The sequence below is a fragment of the Ammospiza caudacuta genome, chromosome 2 (assembly GCF_027887145.1).
Source record: "Ammospiza caudacuta isolate bAmmCau1 chromosome 2, bAmmCau1.pri, whole genome shotgun sequence".
NCBI lineage: Eukaryota > Metazoa > Chordata > Aves > Passeriformes > Passerellidae > Ammospiza > Ammospiza caudacuta.
This window is the reverse complement of record NC_080594.1, coordinates 105,025,356-105,043,264: the sequence shown is the minus strand read 5'-3', so window position 1 is coordinate 105,043,264 and position 17,909 is coordinate 105,025,356. Positions and strand designations below refer to the sequence as shown.

The window sequence follows — 17,909 nt, the reverse complement described above, 5'->3', positions numbered from 1 at the left end:
CACCTAAACTGCTACATTTTCAAGAGTATGTGAACAAAAATTATAAGGAAATCTCATCTTTGAAGAGGAAAGATGATGGGATGAAGACTAGAAAAGAGGCATCTCCATGTTCAGTCTCAGATGGGTGCCAAGGGAACCTAGGGGTGATCTGAGAAGACACGTGTTCCATCTGCCCAAACAGTGTTTAGGCTATGGTGATACTGTATTATATTAACCTGAAAAAAACCAGGACCTTAAATTCTACCAATCTGCAAGTGACAACTCATAGTTTAAATCGCCATTTAAAATTTTGTAAAAATTTGACTTTCACTAAACTGAAGAATTACATATGGTGAAAAAAGATAGGGAGCACTTCAACAAACCAGGCATTTGCTTATTCATGGCAGCAGATGTGACACCTCCAGGGGTGCTGAGGCAAAGGACTGATGTCACAAGGAGGCTTCTCACTGCTCTTGGAGAACTTCTAGTGATTGAGGAAGTTTCACCATGGCTGGAAAAGGTCAAATAGTGCACACTGTCAAGAAGGACAAGATGGGAGCACCTGGGGAATTACAGGCTGGCCCACCCAATCTAAGTCTTCAGGCAGACTATAAAGAAAATATTTCTGGAAACCATTTCCAAACAAATAAAGGACAACAGTGAGGTTAGGAACAGAGGAGGTAGATTTGTCAAGTGTGTGAACTGTGCATGATTGATTGCCTTTTGTGCTTAGTTACTCTGGAAACAAGGAAAAGCAATGGATGTTGTTCATGTCTACTTTAGCAAAGCTTTTTGTATAGTTTCTGTAGCGTCCTTTCAGCCAAACTGGTGAGATGTGGTTTGGATATATGGATGAAAAATCGACTGGACTGTCAAGCTGTGCAAGGACCACTTGTCAGAGGGTAGCTAGTGGCATTTCTTGGAGGTCAGTCTTTGGGCTGATGCTCTTTAAGGCCTTAGTGTCAGGTGGGGGCAATTGTACAGAACACACTGCCAGAGCAGTTTGTGGGTTACATCCGATGGGGAGGAGTAGGCAGTAGGCTGGAAGGCAGGACTGCCTTCAGGTGGACTTGCCGGTGTTGGGGAAGTGGAATGGCAGGACCGGTGAATGCAGAGTCCTTCTCGGCCGCGGGCACAGCGGAGCCCTGAGGCAGCCCGGGCGGGCAGGAATCAGCGGGAGAGGCCCCGAGCCCTGAGGCAGCCCGGGCGGGCAGGAATCAGCGGGAGAGGCCCCGAGCCCTGAGGCAGCCCAGGCGGGCAGGAATCAGCGGGAGAGGCCCCGAGCCCGCGGGCAGAGCGGAGCGTGGGCCAGCAGCGAGCTCGTGTGGCCAAAGAGCTCCACTGCAAAGGGATCCTGCGGGAGGAGGCGTTCGCTGCTGCGGGGAATTTGGGAGGCTCTCTCTGGAGAGCTGTGCTCAGTTTTGAGCTGCGCAGTACAAGGAGGGCACTGCTGTACTGAAGTAGGCTGGCTTGAATTCCTGCAAAAAAATGAAGGAGCCAGAACGCAAAAAAATGGTACTGAAACCAGGAGAAATGTTTCTTTTCGGCTAAAAGAAAAGAAAGCTTATGGCAGAAGATCATGGAAAGGGGACGGAACCAGGCTCCTGTCAGAGCCACTGTGAAAGGAGAAGTGACAAATACTGGCTGGAACATAAGAAATTCCTCCTTCGTGAGGAAATCTTCACACTGAGTCTGATGGAACCCTGAAGAAGCAGGAAGCTGAGCTGGAGACCTCCTGAGGTCCCTTCTAGCTTGAGTAAATTTGGGATTGGCAGGTTTGACAAGAAGTGATAGGGTATTGATACAGCATTGAAGAGAGCATCAGGGGTCATTGACCCATGGGTCAGTGCCAGTAATGCAGGCAACTGTGAGATGGACTCAGTCCCTCCATTTCTAAACTAGTCAGGCTTTTTGCCATTGCTGCTTGTTTTGCATCACTATTTAAGAGCCTCACTTCTATGCAGGTTTTAAAGTAATATTTTTTTTTTCATTTACAAAAGGCTGTAGTTACCTTCTGGTTTGGGTTTTGTTTCGTTCCATTTCCAGTATATGCTGGTTTGCTCTTCAGCATAAAATTTTCTTTTTCTCTCTAGTTTTCACTTTCCTGGTGGGTTATAAAGTTGTGGTTGTTGCATAACAGTCTTTTCTTAGGCTGTTTTATTCAGCCTGCAGATTTGACTGTGAAGAGAAATGCACATTAAATTATTTAGTATGAGCTAATTTTCTTAAGGATTTCTAGTTGTCAGAGGCTGCATATTTTCAGTGTCTTTAGAATTAGAAATATGTATAACACAATTGCTTCTTTACCTGTGTGCACTGAGAATACAGAGAACCTTTCATGTAGATATTTTTTTAATGTGCTTATCTTTCTAGAGATGCATCTTACATGTTGCAAACATACATGTGTCTCCTGATTCTATAGCTGCAGTAATTAAGTGATAATTAGCACCATCTCTGAGAGCTTGGCTCTGATTTAATACAGTGTATCTTCACAGGTGGAGAGCTTCTAATTTTAACTCCAGGACATTTCTGCTTGCTGCAAGAGCTCCTGATAGCTAGGATTTAAAGCAAAGAGCTTTAAATGTTGTTTTCCTCTTGGCTTTATCTGTAGCTGGCTGCTTACCTTCTCTGTCTTTCTAGTAAATGTTCTGTTACCTTCTCTGTCTTTCTGGTAAATATTCTGTTACTTTCTGTGTCTTTCTAGTAAATGTCCCCTTGAAAAAAACAGAACTGTTTCTTTCTCTCTGTCACCCCATTTTTGGTCATCCAATGAAATCTACCATCCTGTTATTAAAATTCAGATCACTTGGGAAATGTTACTATATATTTTTTGGAGGAGGTGAATGACCATTTGTCCTGGTAAATGCAGTGTCACTGAAGTATCTGTAATTGTACAGTTCTTAACACAATGAGGCTATGCATGACTTCAGCTTTTACATCATGTTGGATCTGAGGCAGCTGGGACACAACTGATGTTTTCTTTTGGCTAGATTTAATTATGTAGCATTAGGTACTTTACTAAGGTAAATTCTGGGTTTTTTTTTTTTTTTTTTTTTTTTAATCAGAAGGCAACCTGAAGTGGCAGCTTTATTATTGGAGTCCAAGAAGAATTTTTATAAGATAAAACCTTGCTATCGGTTCATAATTAATTTTTGCACCCTCCTTGGCTTGTTAATGAAAAGAGCAACAAGTCTGGAGGCTATTTTCTGGGGAAAGCTCTGAAGAGCTATTTCTGCCTTCCTGAAATACAAGTACATGCTTAAGTTAATGTATCCTGCCTTTTATAAGGAATACAAAATCAATTTTACTGTATAAAATTTTCATTCTAAAATAGGCTGAATTCCAAGATGTTGTGTAAAAATGTCTTTGTTACCAGCCTGCATATATTCCAGACCACCAAATTAACAGCTTTTGATATGTTACTGACCTCTCACATTGCTGACAAGCACATGGCATTTGCAGTGGCAAGGACAAAGGACTCATACACTTCTGAGTCTGTTTCACCAAAAGCCAGCACCTCAGCAGGCTGAGGGGATGGTTCCCTTTTGCTTGAGGCACTTGATAATGTCAGCTGAATACTGTCCTACTGCAGGGAGATTCTGGGTTTGAGCCACCACACATCCTTCAGAGAAGGTGTTTGCAAGTGCTGGAAAATGCTGCCATTTTCAGATTGTTTCTTTGCTTCTCCTCTCTCCTGAAAACTGCAGACCTGTATTTAAGTGTCTGTGCCCAGTGGTGTTTTTGGAAGAATTACTGGCACACCTGGAGCAAGCTCTCCATCATCCCCAAGGATTTTGCATTAGGCCTTGTGAGTGGCTGTTGCTGAGCCACTGGGTGGCATCACTGCATCATTTTGGGTTAATCAGTGCTTTATTCTTCAGGAACATCAGAAAGATGCCAGCTGCCCAAACAAGAAAAATAAGTAAACAGCTCACTCAGATAATTTAGTAACAAAAATATTAGCTGTGCCATGGTAGCTTTTCTCTTCCACTTTATATTAAAATAATAAATATGCTTACTTGTATCTTTGATGTTAGTACTTCACAGTTTTCCATTCATGCAAAACTGGTAACACTAATTAAATCAAATGCAGAATCCACTTGCCCATACACATAAACAATGACACTACTAACACTGAAAAAAATACCATGATTTTGTTACTTAACATTGCCATAATGTTTACCTATCTATGCCATATTACATGATATTCTACAAAAAGAAATCTTTATGTGATTTCATGTAAAAAGAGACAAAGATGCAGTTTGAAGGCTGTGCTATCTTCTTGCTTTCTAGTGGATAATGTTCATGACATATATTTCAGCAGTATCCCTGTGTCTGTGTTTTTCAATGTATATCATCTCAGTACTCATATGAGGTTATCACATCAACCCCGCTGTTAGGGGGACTATAATATAGCAAGGCTAATGTGATTCATATAAGAATACTTGGGAGATCCTTCTGCAGAGAATTCAGTCTAGATATTCCTAGATAATTTTGCATGTGGAGCACAAGAAAAAAGAAGGAAGTTTTATATTGATTTTGCCTATTGTGTGTTCACCCCTGTAAATTAACATTACTTTTGAAGCTCCTTCAAGGTCTGTATGTATTTCAAAGGTAGAGTTTTCATTTGAGAATGATTCTGCTCTTGAAAAAAATGTATTCTACAAGATAGTTGGGTTTTCTGTCCCTTTCTTTCCTCAGTTTTTCACTTAATGTAAATTCTTTTTTTTTTGTAAGTGTGTATATGTATTTTTTTTAATCTTGTGTCTTCCAGAACAGTTTAATTGGGATGATTATCTGAAAGAGACTGAATCAGTAGCTGCCCCTCTGCATTGTTTCAGACAGGTATGCCAGATACTGTTTTGCAAGTGTGTGTCTATTGTATGCCTGCTACAGGGTGATCCTAGAAAAACTTTACCATTTAGACTGCTTGCAGACTTCCCATTTGACTGCTTTTGATCTGTAGTTATCAGTAGCTTACAGTTTTGGCAGTTACTAGCTACGGAAGTTTTTTCATTCTTGGTTTCTGCCTCAAGCCAAATTTTGAGGGTTTCATTAAAACTGTTTCTTTGAACTCTGTTTTCCTTTAAAAAAAAAGACTAGCTAATGGAAACAGATAGCCTTGTCAGTGTTTAAAAATGTTTTCTACTTTTTTCAATAATCTTAGTGCTGCCATGGTTTTATTGAGAATTAAAAAGTTGGCTAATTGTCAGAGGAGTCTTTGCCCCATTTTTGAAATTTCTTTCAATTCTGTCTAGCTATGAGATTTGTGTGTAGTAGAGTTGAGTCACCACTTTTTTCCTGGGTCTCTAATATGTTTAATTTTGTCTCTTTCTGAACAGAGTGTTTTCTACTTAGGGGTAGCAATACAAAAATATTAAAAAACAATCAAGTGGAATATATGGGAACACAAAGAAAATACTGGATTTATGATGAAGGGTGTTTAATGTACTATTTTGTATAATTCTATACCCTAAAAGTTTGATCCCCCCCACCTGATGATTTAGTGTGTATTTGCAGATGGAGTTTAAATGTATCATCTTGTGTAAGCTAGTGACCTCCAGTTGTTCAGCCCTCTGGAGACTGAGTCAATCTCTTTAGGCATTCTTCTGTCTGTTTTCCCAAGCTGAGGTGTATCTTGTCTGTGTAAAGTTAAATAGGATTCATTTTGGTCTGTGTGCCCTCACTGTGTTAGGAAGATAGTTGCTAAGGAATTGGATTGTTCAGGTTCCTAGAAGTGTAATAGGTGTGACAGGCAGTGCATGTCTAGTTGAGTGGCTTGGGCATGTTCTGAAATTGTTTTCTAGGGTCTGTTGGTGGTCTGATTGTACTGTAAGTGATACTGGCCTCCAGTGGGGGCCCAAATAAAAAGCAGCACGAATTGGATGTCTGAGAAGGAGAGGAACCATCACTCTGTGAGCCTGAAGCAGTTGCAGGAATGGAGAATTAGGAGAGAGAAACACAGGTGGTAGCATTTCCTCATGCTAGATCTTGAATCTCAGCTTGCTCTTTGCAGATGAGGATGAAGGGCAAAGAGCCCCTCTCATGCTGCTTTCAGTGAGAGGTGGCTAAGAACACTGCCATCTGTAGCTCTGAGTGGAGCTGCAGAAATTAATTTCACAGTATGTGTTTTTCACAGGGCAGACACCTCAGACTCCTCCTGGGTAGAGGCAGAGGGTGGCGTGTTGTCCCTGGATCTTTCTGAGGTTAATGCCATACTCACAGACCATAAACCACCATGACCAGAGTCTGTGCTCCCAAGGAATGTAACTACTGCAGAAAGCTGCTCAAAAGCCTTTCCATGTGCCTTTATTACATCTTCCTCTCCCCTAGTAGTACTCAAGAAGTCGGAACTGAGCAACCAGTGCCTTGAATAACAGTGCTTAGGTGACATGCATTGACAGAGATAAATCCATGTGACCTGGATTGCTTAAGTAGTGTGTGAGTTGAAAAGAAGAGCTTTAATTTATGTGCACAGCAAATTTCAAAACAATTTGCATATGCAGATTTTCATTTTTTCTAAGAGCCGGTCTTTAGGTAGAAAGTGACATGCAATGGTGATAGGTCAGAGCTAGATCCTCTCACTACATAATGTTTGCAGATTTTAGAACCTAAAGTGCTTGTGCTTTGCCTAGGACTAATTTGACTTTTATTGGGTTACACATGAATTGTGCGTGTCATTCTTACTCTGTGTAATGCAAAGAAATACACTGCTGTGGCTAGCCAGAAAATAAAGTGCAGTGAGAAAATTAATTTGACAATTACATCCAGAATTTGTGACCTGTGGGAATTTTAAAAGTGTAACTTTTGTAGTAATTAAAAATTACCTGGGGAACAATAAATTAAAGCCTCTACCATAAATTAAGACACAGACAGATAATGGAAATTGATTAAAGTATTTATCTTAATTTAGGAGGTATTTTATCTGTTGCTTTAAGTTGTTTTTAATAACTATGTAAAATTTCAATGCACTTCATATTCTTTTTTCTTGCCCTAAAACTTTTTCCCAAGCAGTTGAAAATTTTAATTGTAAAAGCTCAATCCCTTGTGGTTTGAGCAGAACTTAAAGGAAAGCTCTTACTGAGTGATGTTTTGTAATTTTATTTAAAGACAAGCTAGCATGGAGGACTTACCTTTTTAGTAGAATGAGTTGTTGTCTTGAGTTGTTGGTATTTCAACAAGTTCACCTTTTCCACAAACAAAGAAACAAACTCCCCACTTTCTCAATATCTGTTGCTTTTCCTGCTTGTACAAAATAACAGCTTGACAAGCAATATCCTGAAATTGAATTGCCCTTTAAATTTAATATGCTTGGGCTCCCCTTTCAGCCAGCCTGCTGTCTGAGTTCAGCACTGGCAGATGCTCGCTGAATTCTGCTCGCCTCTTTGGCTTTTGGGCTCAGGCTCCTCCAGGGCTCCTGCTGTTGATCTAGGGTGTGTTGTAAATAGTGCACCTGCACAATATAGCAAGTACAGCAAGATGTATTTTAGGCATTTAAATGTGGTGCAGAAAAAATATCACTAACACTTGTTGCAGGAGCAGATTTCTCCTGTCTTTTCCTGTGCCCACAGACTGGGTAAGTGCACTTTGCCTGCTGTAGGATCCCCACCTGGCCTGGACAGGCAGGCACAAGGGGACAGAGGAGTCCTGTGAGTGTGAGTGCCTATGGTTTTGGGTATTCTAACGTGCCTCCTGTATTAGAAGTCAGACTGTGTTAGTCTGGATAGGGTAGCTACTGGGGTTAAATGTCTTGGGGAAGGCTGCTTACAGTTCTGGGTGTCTATTCAAAAACAATTTTGTACTGAAGAGTTGCAGTAAAGAGTTTCCAGGGTGATAGAGAATAGTCATCATCTCCTAAGAGAAATTTCAGTGCTTTACTTATTTACGTTATTGAAAAGGTACTGAAAAAGGATCAGTTGTAGCTTTTGGTTTTATTTACTAAAGTGCAAAAATAAATTAAATTATAATGTTGGCCAAAAATTCCATCAATAAAATTTAGGCTGGAAATGAGGAGACAAGTAAAGAGAATAGTGAGAGTCATTCCATCCCAGTTAGTGTTCATACAAAGTTTTAAACGTCATTACATGTAATTTGCCTGCAATATGACAGAAGGCAAGTAATCAGACTGCAGTCCAGTCAATATCTGCCTGTAGTGTGTTGATGCATGAGTAAAAAATACCCTCTTTTGTTCATCTTTAGCATGTGAAAAAAAGTTCTTCTTAACAACCAAATTGCATTTGTCACATTTCTTTTCCCTGTGCTAATTAAATTGGCATTGCATTGTATGTTTGTGATTGTATTCAGTTGTCTGCAAATAAGCACAAGCTACAGTTTTTGTCTTAGCACGGAAGTTTTATGCATCTTTAGGACTGTTTTCTTTCTTAAAAATGTTAACACTAACTCCTTTTTCTGTCTGATTTCTTTGTAATGTAAGCTTTTTTTTATACAGAAGGTGTTGACAAGAAGGATCCAAATTTTGTTTAGATTTTTGAAGTATTTAAATGAGGGTAATTATTTCTTTTGAATTGGAAGCTAATAAACCTTGTGGTTGGGATTTTCTTTTGCATGTGTCTGTTGGTTTGTGTTTTGGCTTTTTGGGCTTTTTTGACTTGAATGTCATGTTTCCTAATGTCCTTGTATTCCATTCATTTCGCTCTTGTGTTCATATCTTTTATAAAGATTCCCTTGTTGCCCTACGTAGCATCCTTATATTTTTAGAAATCAATCATGCTTATGCAGTTGGTAGGTTATCCAGCTGCCTTTTCTGACTTGCTGCTAGACAATCAAAAGTTTAAAAGTTTCTTCATATTTATCATTTTTATGCTAAGCTTGGAGGAAATAAAGCTGTCTGTTGAACTGGCTGGTAAATTTAGCAATATTAACAACTACAAGAAAAAGTCCTTTACCTTTTATTGTAGTCTAGAATTCCACCTACGAACGATTTCAAAGTCGGCATGAAGCTGGAAGCGCACGATCCTCGCAACGTCACCTCGGTTTGTATCGCTACAGTCATTGGAATCACTGGTGCCAGGCTAAGGCTGCGCCTCGATGGCAGTGACAACAAAAATGATTTCTGGAGGCTCGTGGATTCCTCAGACATACAGCCCATTGGGACCTGTGAAAAGAAAGGGGGCATGCTCCAGCCTCCACTTGGTAAGTAACAAAGCTGCTGAACAAATGTGTGACGAGTATTGCTTTAAAAAAGTCAAATTTACCCTTTCATCTTGGCAAATTCAATGGTATGAACAGCTCACCAAACCACTATTTAATTGAAAAAGAGGTAAGTAAACTAATTCTGGCAAAGTGAATTGTGGCTTTTTCTTGTTTTTTCATTTTTCTGACATAAAAATGAGCAATTTTGTTTGTTGTTGGTTTTTCTTAATAGGCCCTTAATATTAAATGTGCCCATTCTGTAAATGTTCCCTCACACACCGCCTGCCTTGTGTGTGTGTGTATACAGTGTTTTGTTGCGTGATACCATGCATGCTCCTTTTGGGAGCCCTTGGAAAGAACTGGAGAAAGCCAAATTGTCCCTTCACTCTTCATCAGTGCATCCAAGCAGCTCACAAGAGGGCACTGGCTGCTGCAGGCCTGGGAAGCTTCGGCAGGGCTGCTGAAAGCATGCCTCTGCAGGGCAGTCAGGATGTTTCTTTGAGCACCAAGCAAATTGATTTGTGTTCTAGGACAGGCTGCATAAGGTGGGTTGGTGCAGAATTGCGGCATTCTGCTGTGAATTTTTACTCTGAGGTAGTAAAAGCAGCGCTCCAGAGCTCTAGCAATCGGCAGGCTTGGACTGCCTGATATTCTTATTGCCTCAGATCAATATATGTTCAAGAATGTCAGATCAGTGTGTCATGGCTGGTTTGTGAGCACAGCAAATGCCTGTGAACAATGTATAGCTTTCTTAGGCTTAAAAATATCATGCAGAACTCCTTTTGCCTTCCATGAGCAATATGAGTGACAACATTGTGTCTCCCCAAACTGAGAAATAGTGTTTGGGTTTAGACTTACTGAGGAAGTTTATTAAATTGGGAATTCTACAAAGCAATTCCTTTTTACCTGGTGAATGGTCAGAGGTAACCTTGACTAAACTGCTAGAGGTAGTAAAAATGTGACATTGCCTTTCTTTGCTGTGATTAACTTGTTGATTAAATGTTTAGATCTACATTCTTATACCATATTTGTCAATAGCTTAAATTTCTATGTATGGAAATATTTAAAGATTTCACTATGATCTGCAAATACTTTTGCTTTTAAAAAAGAGGAAGAATAATGACCAAAATTTAACACTCTCTCCCCTTTTATCCTATTATATTCTGTGACTTTTAGAAGGTGCAAGAAATAATAAAAGTAATAAAGTGTAAAATAATAAAAAAAATTACCTGTATACAGAAATTGGTTGCTGCTACTTTTCCATCTCATAGCTTATGAACCTGCTTCTGGTTTGGTGCCATCAGTAATTCTTAGAGAATTCTTATTGCAGGTTTAGTGAGGATAGGTATGCTTTCTCTCAGTAGCCTCTCAAAAAGCTTGTCATCCTGCTTTGGAAGCAACTTCCAGTTTTTCTGTTTGAAAGATGAAGAGAAAAGTATAATTTCACTACAGTATGAATCTTGATTTGCTTGCAGAGAGACAGACACAAGAACAGTTGACATAGCCATTAAGACACTTCACATAGATTATAAGGGCAGATTTTTGTGCCATTGTGGTCCTTCAGGAGCACAAGAAAATTAATGCAACCAGAGTGCCAGTCTAGAAAAATATTGTCTATAATGGATACCATTTGTGCCAGAAGGGCTTTTTTTCCCCTTTCTTTCAGTGAATATTTAGAGGTTTTGATTGAATACACTAGAAATTCCTGACATCAGGGAAAAATTGGGGTTTTTTCTTTTTTTCTAAGAAATTTCTCAGTTTAACCTCTCTGAAGTTCTTTATATAACCTTCTAGAAAGAATGATGAAGTGATACCAGTATAAAAAATGGAAGAGTATGGTGGTTCCTTCAGCTGCAAACATGTACAGTGTTAAAAAACACAGCTTCAGGAACACAGCAGTTTCTAAAATGTGTTTCTAAGCCAGAGTGATGAATGGAACAACGCTGGTTATGTGTGATGGGGCAGTGGATTCGTTAAGAGGAGAACCTTTCCGTGACCATCAGTAGCAAGGTTGATGCCTTCTCCTCAGATACAGCTTCTTACTCTGATGTGGTCAGGCTGCCTGCAGTGCAGTACCTAACAAGCAGCTGTTTCCCTGTGTTCAGGCATGAAAGTTTACCTGCCCTCTGAACAATTGCTGATTATTCAGAAAAGAATGTGAGTGCCACTATTTTGGCCCTCCTGCCCTAGATTTTTCTAGAGATAGGCTGAATTCCAGCAATCAAACATTCAGGCATACCTAGATAAATTTTTGAAAAAGCCTTTTTGGCAGTTTTACATCATCCTGTTCCTGGGTAAAGCTGGCAGCTAATTGGGTGTATAATTACCTCCTGTTAGACATTTCACCAACGCATTTTTTTTTCCTTAGTAGTAGGGAACCTTCTGGATACTAATGTTCCACTCCTATCATAATAACTAACTAAAATAGTCCCTCCTACCTGATTTTTACATGGCTTTAATTATGCATGTTACATAAGGGTTTTGAGAAAGTGATTATTGCAGCAAAGTGTTCCTGTTCCAGCCTCTGTTTTCCATAGCTTTTCCATAGCTTTTTGTTGTTGAGAGTTTAATTTTCTGAGCAAATTACGTTGCAGATAACATTTTCTCTGGTTTTGCCAGGACAACTTAAAGGCCAAATGAAGTTAATTGAAACTGTTGTTTAGTTGTCACTCCTCTGTCTTGCTTGTATATATTTTCTGAGCTACTGAGTTGGGAATGTTGTGTTTCAGTAACCACACGTGTTCAGGTTTTATGGAGACTCTGGTATGAAACCAGTCCTGACAATCAGCTCGTTGGTCCCTGAATTATGACAACATTTATCATATAGGAACTCTGCATTAATTTAGGTGTTGAATAGGTAGTTCTGGCTTGAAAACTGTTTATTCTACTGAAGATAGCTTAAAACTATGAGCTCAAGAACCACTATAGCATATAATCAAATTTTAAATAAGTGAATTATTTAACTGGTCAAGAATTGCAGATATGGTCCACCTTTCTAGTTACATATTTTTAGGACAATTCTTGAAGATCAGTTATGAGGGAACTCATGAGGTCTTGGCAGATTATGGTACTATCTGCTTTGTGGAAAAAATTCCGATTTTCTGTATTATGTCTGTTTCTCTGCAGAACTGTTCCAGACATCTAACTGCTAAAGAAGCAGAAAAAAATGTCCAGTATGTCTGTTATCTTACTCATTACTTTAAAACATTCATTTGGAAAGCAAAGAAAGCAAAAGGATTTTTTGTTTGCTTTGTTTTATCTTTTAACTGTGAAGTGGTTGATTGTGAGGGAAGATTATCTGGAATAAAAAGGTTTTCAGCCAAATCTTTGTTCTGTTTGAGTAAGGTAGTTAATCTAAAAAAATTTGATTGTTGTTTATTATTTTTATTCACTTGTTAATGAAGAATAATGAAATAGAAAGACCATCTGGTTTATGTTTTTCAATATGATACATGATTTATTGCAATTTTTTTTTGTTCACTCTTAGATATGCTTTGTTTTTATGGATACTTATGTATTACTTTTAATGAGAGAGGGAGAAAAAACAATTGCATTGGTTTTTGTCTGGGGTTTGGTGAAAAAAGATTCTCAAAAATAAAAAGTATCTTCTCAATAAATGAGCTAGAACCTGAAGAGAAAGCTAGGTGCTTGTGCCAGGGAAGTTCCACTGGATCAGAGACTCTGTGGGACAACCTAATGGTCTCCTGTACTAGGACTTGCATTTCATTGAATCCCAGGAATGAATCTGTAATGCCTGACGTTATGATGAGTGGTTTTGCAGGCAAGTCACTCGGAATGGAAATGAATTGCACAGCTCTCTGCAGTGACAGCGACCATGTTCATTTCTTCTTAGCTGCTTCTGTTTTGGCCAAGTCTGAAATAGAGGGAAGGAGGCATTAGTGAAACAGACTTTTTCTCCTATTGTGCTTTACAAACTGAAAGTAGGGCTGTTTGTTTGGTATTTGTTTGTCCTCAGGGTTCCAGATGAATGCATCCTCTTGGCCAATGTTTCTCTTAAGAACTCTCAATGGAGCTGAAATGGCACCTGCAGCATTCTTTAAAAAGGTAAGAAGAAAGGCTTTTCTAGTAAACAACTTCATATCAATTGGTCCATGGTTACATTTTCTTAATGAGGATGCTAAGAGATTACCCTGTTGTCTGCAGCCAAGACAGGGAAGGCAAGACTATTATTTAAAATTACTTTGAACTGGATTGACATGCTATGGAACTAGACAGAAAGGAATCTGCTTCTAGTCCTTAGAGAGGGCCATTTCCTTTCCTGAGCTGAGACTTCAAAGTATGGTGTGTTACTTAGAGAAATTGTGTTTGCTCCTTTTTTGTCTTATGGATTTTAGATAAAATACATATCACATCTCTTAAAAGCACTGTAGTCATGTGAATGTGCACAGGAGTAAAAAAAATTAATGGGACATGAGACCCATTGGAATACAGTAGTGCTTGGAAAGGTTTTGTTAAACATTTTCATTGGGCACACACTCATCATTTAAAATGCAGTGAGAAAGTAGTTGAAAATAGCAGAAAAAGCCATTCAGTTTTTTAAACATGACTCTTGAGAAGGTTATTTTAAAATATGGAAAATTATATAAAAATAACAGTAATATTAAAATGGCTTGGTTCAGTTTTTTGTTGAGGAGATAAAACCCTGTTGTCATACTGAGTGTGTTCTTTTTGGATACTGAGAGTGATACTGAGAAGTGTGTCAGCAAATCCAACAGTTGGGTTTAGGCCTGCAATCACATCACTTGCTGTTAACTTCATATAATTATAATTTTTTTTAGATAAGATAATATAAATTTTCTGAGGCATGATGAGCCATGCTTCTCTGTGCTAGCCTGCAGCACATCTGAGATGGGCTTGGATAATAAGGTTCTTGAGGCTGAGGTGGTAATTTGTGTTCTGTCAGATCACAACTCCTGCTGTGGAGGTACACCTACACCAGTCACATTCACTTGATTTTTGTTTTTCTTTTGTCCACTTGGAATTGGTCTAAGGCCAAGTGAGTTAACAAGAGGCCTATAAATAATGTCCAATGCTAATGAATTTTTCATGGATTAATTGAGAGGTAAAGCTTTTACCAGACAGTTATCAGTCCCCAGAAATATCCATGCTTGCAAATCTCTTCTTTATTAGCATGTAATAATTTCATTTTAGTGTCTTGGCTGTCTTGCTGCCCAGACATAATGTATTGTTTGCAACCTATTGCTTATGTAAATACTTTTATCAGAGTCTTTCTGTCATGGAGAATTTTGCTAATTATCCCAGCTGTGTTTTGGGGGAATAGAATGAAGATTTTTGTCGTGCAGAAGAGCAAAAGCAAATTTAAAATTCGACTGCGTTTCCTTGAATGTGTTTCTATAGCTTCCTGAGAGTAGTGACTGTAAATAATAAGAATGTTGAGGAAAAAAAAAAGGGCTGTTACTTAGTTTTGGTTTTTTTTCAAGAGGTCATAGAAATACAAATATTCTACCTTGTTTATTTTTGTAGGAGCCACCAAAACCTGTGCCAAACTGCTTTAAAGTTGGAATGAAACTAGAAGCTATAGATAGGAAGAACCCATACCTGATTTGCCCAGCAACCATTGGAGATGTTAAAGGAGATGAAGTTTTTGTTACATTTGATGGTTGGAGAGGAGCGTTTGACTATTGGTGCAGGTGTGATTCTCGAGATATTTTCCCAGTCGGATGGTGTAGCTTGACAGGAGATGCATTACAACCACCAGGGAACAATGGTAAGATGACTAATAATATTGCTTAATTGTTTTTCTCCTCAATTACAGCAGAATTTTAAAAACCAGCTGGCTGTATGCAGATAAGACTGAAGATTTGATTTGTGAGTAGCAGATGAGGATGAAATGTTGTTTTCTTTTTGCAGCTTAAAGCTAATAGAAATTGCTAGGAAACAGTTTTTGCCTGTTTGTAGCATCTCTGGGAACATGTTTTATTTAATACTGTTAGGAGGGCTTCTGATGACCTCTAATTTTTGTGTGCTTATAAAGAATCTTGAACTAGATTTGCTGTTTGTATTATTGATAGATACATGCTCCTGTTTAGTGATACTAATATACTGGCTGCTGCAGCACTTTATGTTATGCTAAGTAAAGTAGTAGTGTTTACTTCTTTGATGATTGCAGGTCTAAACTATATATTTAATATTTCTTCCTTCATACTCACAAAATTCTGTCTTGCAGCTGCCTATTCTGAATGCTTTGTCATCCTCTTGACTTTAGGGATGTTTTTTGATCAGGTGATAGTGTCTCTTTAATTGATGGCTGCTTTATAATGAATAACTCTCTACCTTAGAAAGAAGGGAAATAGCATGAAGAGGGATATCCCTCAGTGTAATCCCTTTGCTACTATGGGAGTGCTTGTCAGGTTTCTATAGTGTAAGGCTTTTCTGTAAAATTGTTTGAGCTTGTCTATCCTCATCCCATAAAAAATGTCAGGAAGAGAGGTTTGAAGGAGGGGAATAATATTTTAATTAATTTCTTTATTAACCAGAGTGATTTGTTCGCAGTGAGACTTTTCATAGCTGGTGTTAGATGAGTAAGGAACAAATAGATTGGTGTCACAGAACATGTGGAAGTAGGAAAGGAACAGAAGCAAGAAGGCAAGAAATTAGTACTGTTTCCTGGCCTTTCCATCCCTGTTATTTTTCTCAGTCTTTTGCTAGCAGATCAAGAACTGTGTGGAAAATCTGGCTGGAATTAGCTAAGGGCACCTCTGCATCCTTGCTGTCACCTGCCTGGCTGAAGTTGCTGCCAGGGGTCATAGTATCTGGAATCGTGTTTAGTCCATTCTGGCAGATTTCAGCAAAGGAGTAACTCTGTGTAGCTGTACTGCCCAAAATGTTCTGCAGTGAGAGGGGAGGGGAAAGGCAGGTGAGGATGATGGACATTGGATCAGAAGTCATCTAACAGGTACCACACTGACCTTAGTCTTAATGTTTCTGTGCTCCCAGTCTCTAAAGGGTCTTTCTTGGCTCCTTCAGAAGGTTGACCTTGTCTTGGGAGATCATGAATGAGGTGTGTTATTACACTTAAGCTAATTATTTCTTTACTGTGGGGTGACTGAGCACTGGAACAGATTGCCCAGAGAAGTTGTGGAGTCTCCCTCACTGGAGATATTCCAGAGCTGTCTGGACACAACCCTGTGCCCTGTGCTCTGGGATGACCTTGCTTGAGCAGGGAGGCTGGACCAGGTGACCCCTGTGGTCCCTTCCAACCTGACCCATTCTGTGATACACAAGAGGGGCTGTGTAAATAAGTGGCATAGAAGTTTAAAACATATTTTTGTGACAGTTTAGATTACTGAGTCCAATTTCATCTTCTGGAAAGAATATTGCTAAATTGTTTAGTCTACTCCAATTTCACACTGAAAAGCCAGAGATATTTTCAGGTAAGACATCCAGAATTTTTTCTTGCCTGACTAATGCTTGATGGAGCTCAATGTTGTTTGACAATGAGTAAAGCTGGTTATGTAATCCAGTTCTTCAGGTAATAAGCCAAACAAAATTCAGACTTGAAATACCTATCCAGTTAGGATACTATTGCTTTGTAATGAGAAACAAAAACACTCCAGGCATTAATAAAATCTGAAGCAGGGTTCTTACAGACTTGTAGTTAAAATTGACAATTTTGGACATGTAATAGAAACTGAGTGCAGAGAGATGCAGGCTGGATTGCTTTTTATTTTTGTTTCCAAAAGTGAGGCCAAAGTTAACTGCAGTTTTATTGAAATTGTCTATTCATTTTTCCAGCATTCTGAGCATAAATAATTCGTTATTTCTATTTTGCTTTGTGTTGTTATTTTTATTTATTTTATGTTTGTATGTGTTATACACACTTGTTGAATTTACATATCTGGATGAAATATTTTTTGCTCTCAGTTTAGGTTTTTCACTGTTACTTGATTGCTGTGGAGCCACTAAAGAACTGCAATGACAGTCCTTTATTAAGATTTAAATAATAGCTTCAAGGAGAGTACAATCAAGTTGTTTAAATTCAGAAATATGATGATGTCAGGATTCTTCATTACATACTAACATTAACTACTCCTGTTAAGGGAGAAAATATTACAGGTACTACATTGTAGGAATTTCCTTGGAGTATTGAAATTTATTTTGGTCTGGACCTTTTTCCTGCTGATTACCTCAGTATTTCTGGCTTGAATTTCTGCAATAAAAAGTGAAAATAATTGATTTAAGAGTGGCTTGAATTCCAGAGTGAATATGAAAAGTATTCTTGATTTTTGTAAAGCTGAAAGCACTTAAGTGTGTTAAATCACTACTTAGAGGGCTGAAAAAGAAAACCTCAGATTTTAGTAAACATGCAAAGCCAATATCTTGCAGTCTTAGTATGAAAGAGAAAAACGATGTTTTAAATTTCATTCATACCTTGGACAACAATTTCCTGCCATGAGATGGATTTTGGGGTCTCATTTAACCTTTTGAAAGAGAGATTAAATGCAGTAAGGGAGACAGTATGCAAATTAGGGAAGATTGTGTTTCAGCTGTCTGCTGCCTTAGCCTTTTAGGATGCCCAGAGAGAATGTAGGACCTCTGCCATGAGAGGTGTTTAAAAACAAGCTTCTAGAATGTGGGTTATTCAGACCAGATTATCTGTTATTTTTACTCTTTTCAACTGGATCTTCTGTACCTCTCATTGGTATTAGCTCATGAGCTAAGATAAAAGATAATAGAGATGTTAGGTGAAAAGTTGTTTTGGAGCAGCTGTTGATAGCCTTCAGGCCCCAATATTT

General features: G+C 38.6%; 1 protein-coding gene across 1 annotated transcript in view; it reads left to right on the top strand.

The window, feature by feature from the left end:
• The window catches only part of SCML2 (Scm polycomb group protein like 2), a 59,798-nt gene that overhangs the window by 7,991 nt on the left and 33,898 nt on the right, over nt 1–17,909 (top strand). The window contains exons 3-6 of the mRNA XM_058825377.1: nt 4,754–4,824; nt 8,898–9,132; nt 13,109–13,197; nt 14,638–14,881. Coding sequence (XP_058681360.1) covers nt 4,754–4,824; nt 8,898–9,132; nt 13,109–13,197; nt 14,638–14,881 — 639 coding nt within the window. The remainder of the gene's footprint in view (nt 1–4,753; nt 4,825–8,897; nt 9,133–13,108; nt 13,198–14,637; nt 14,882–17,909) is intronic.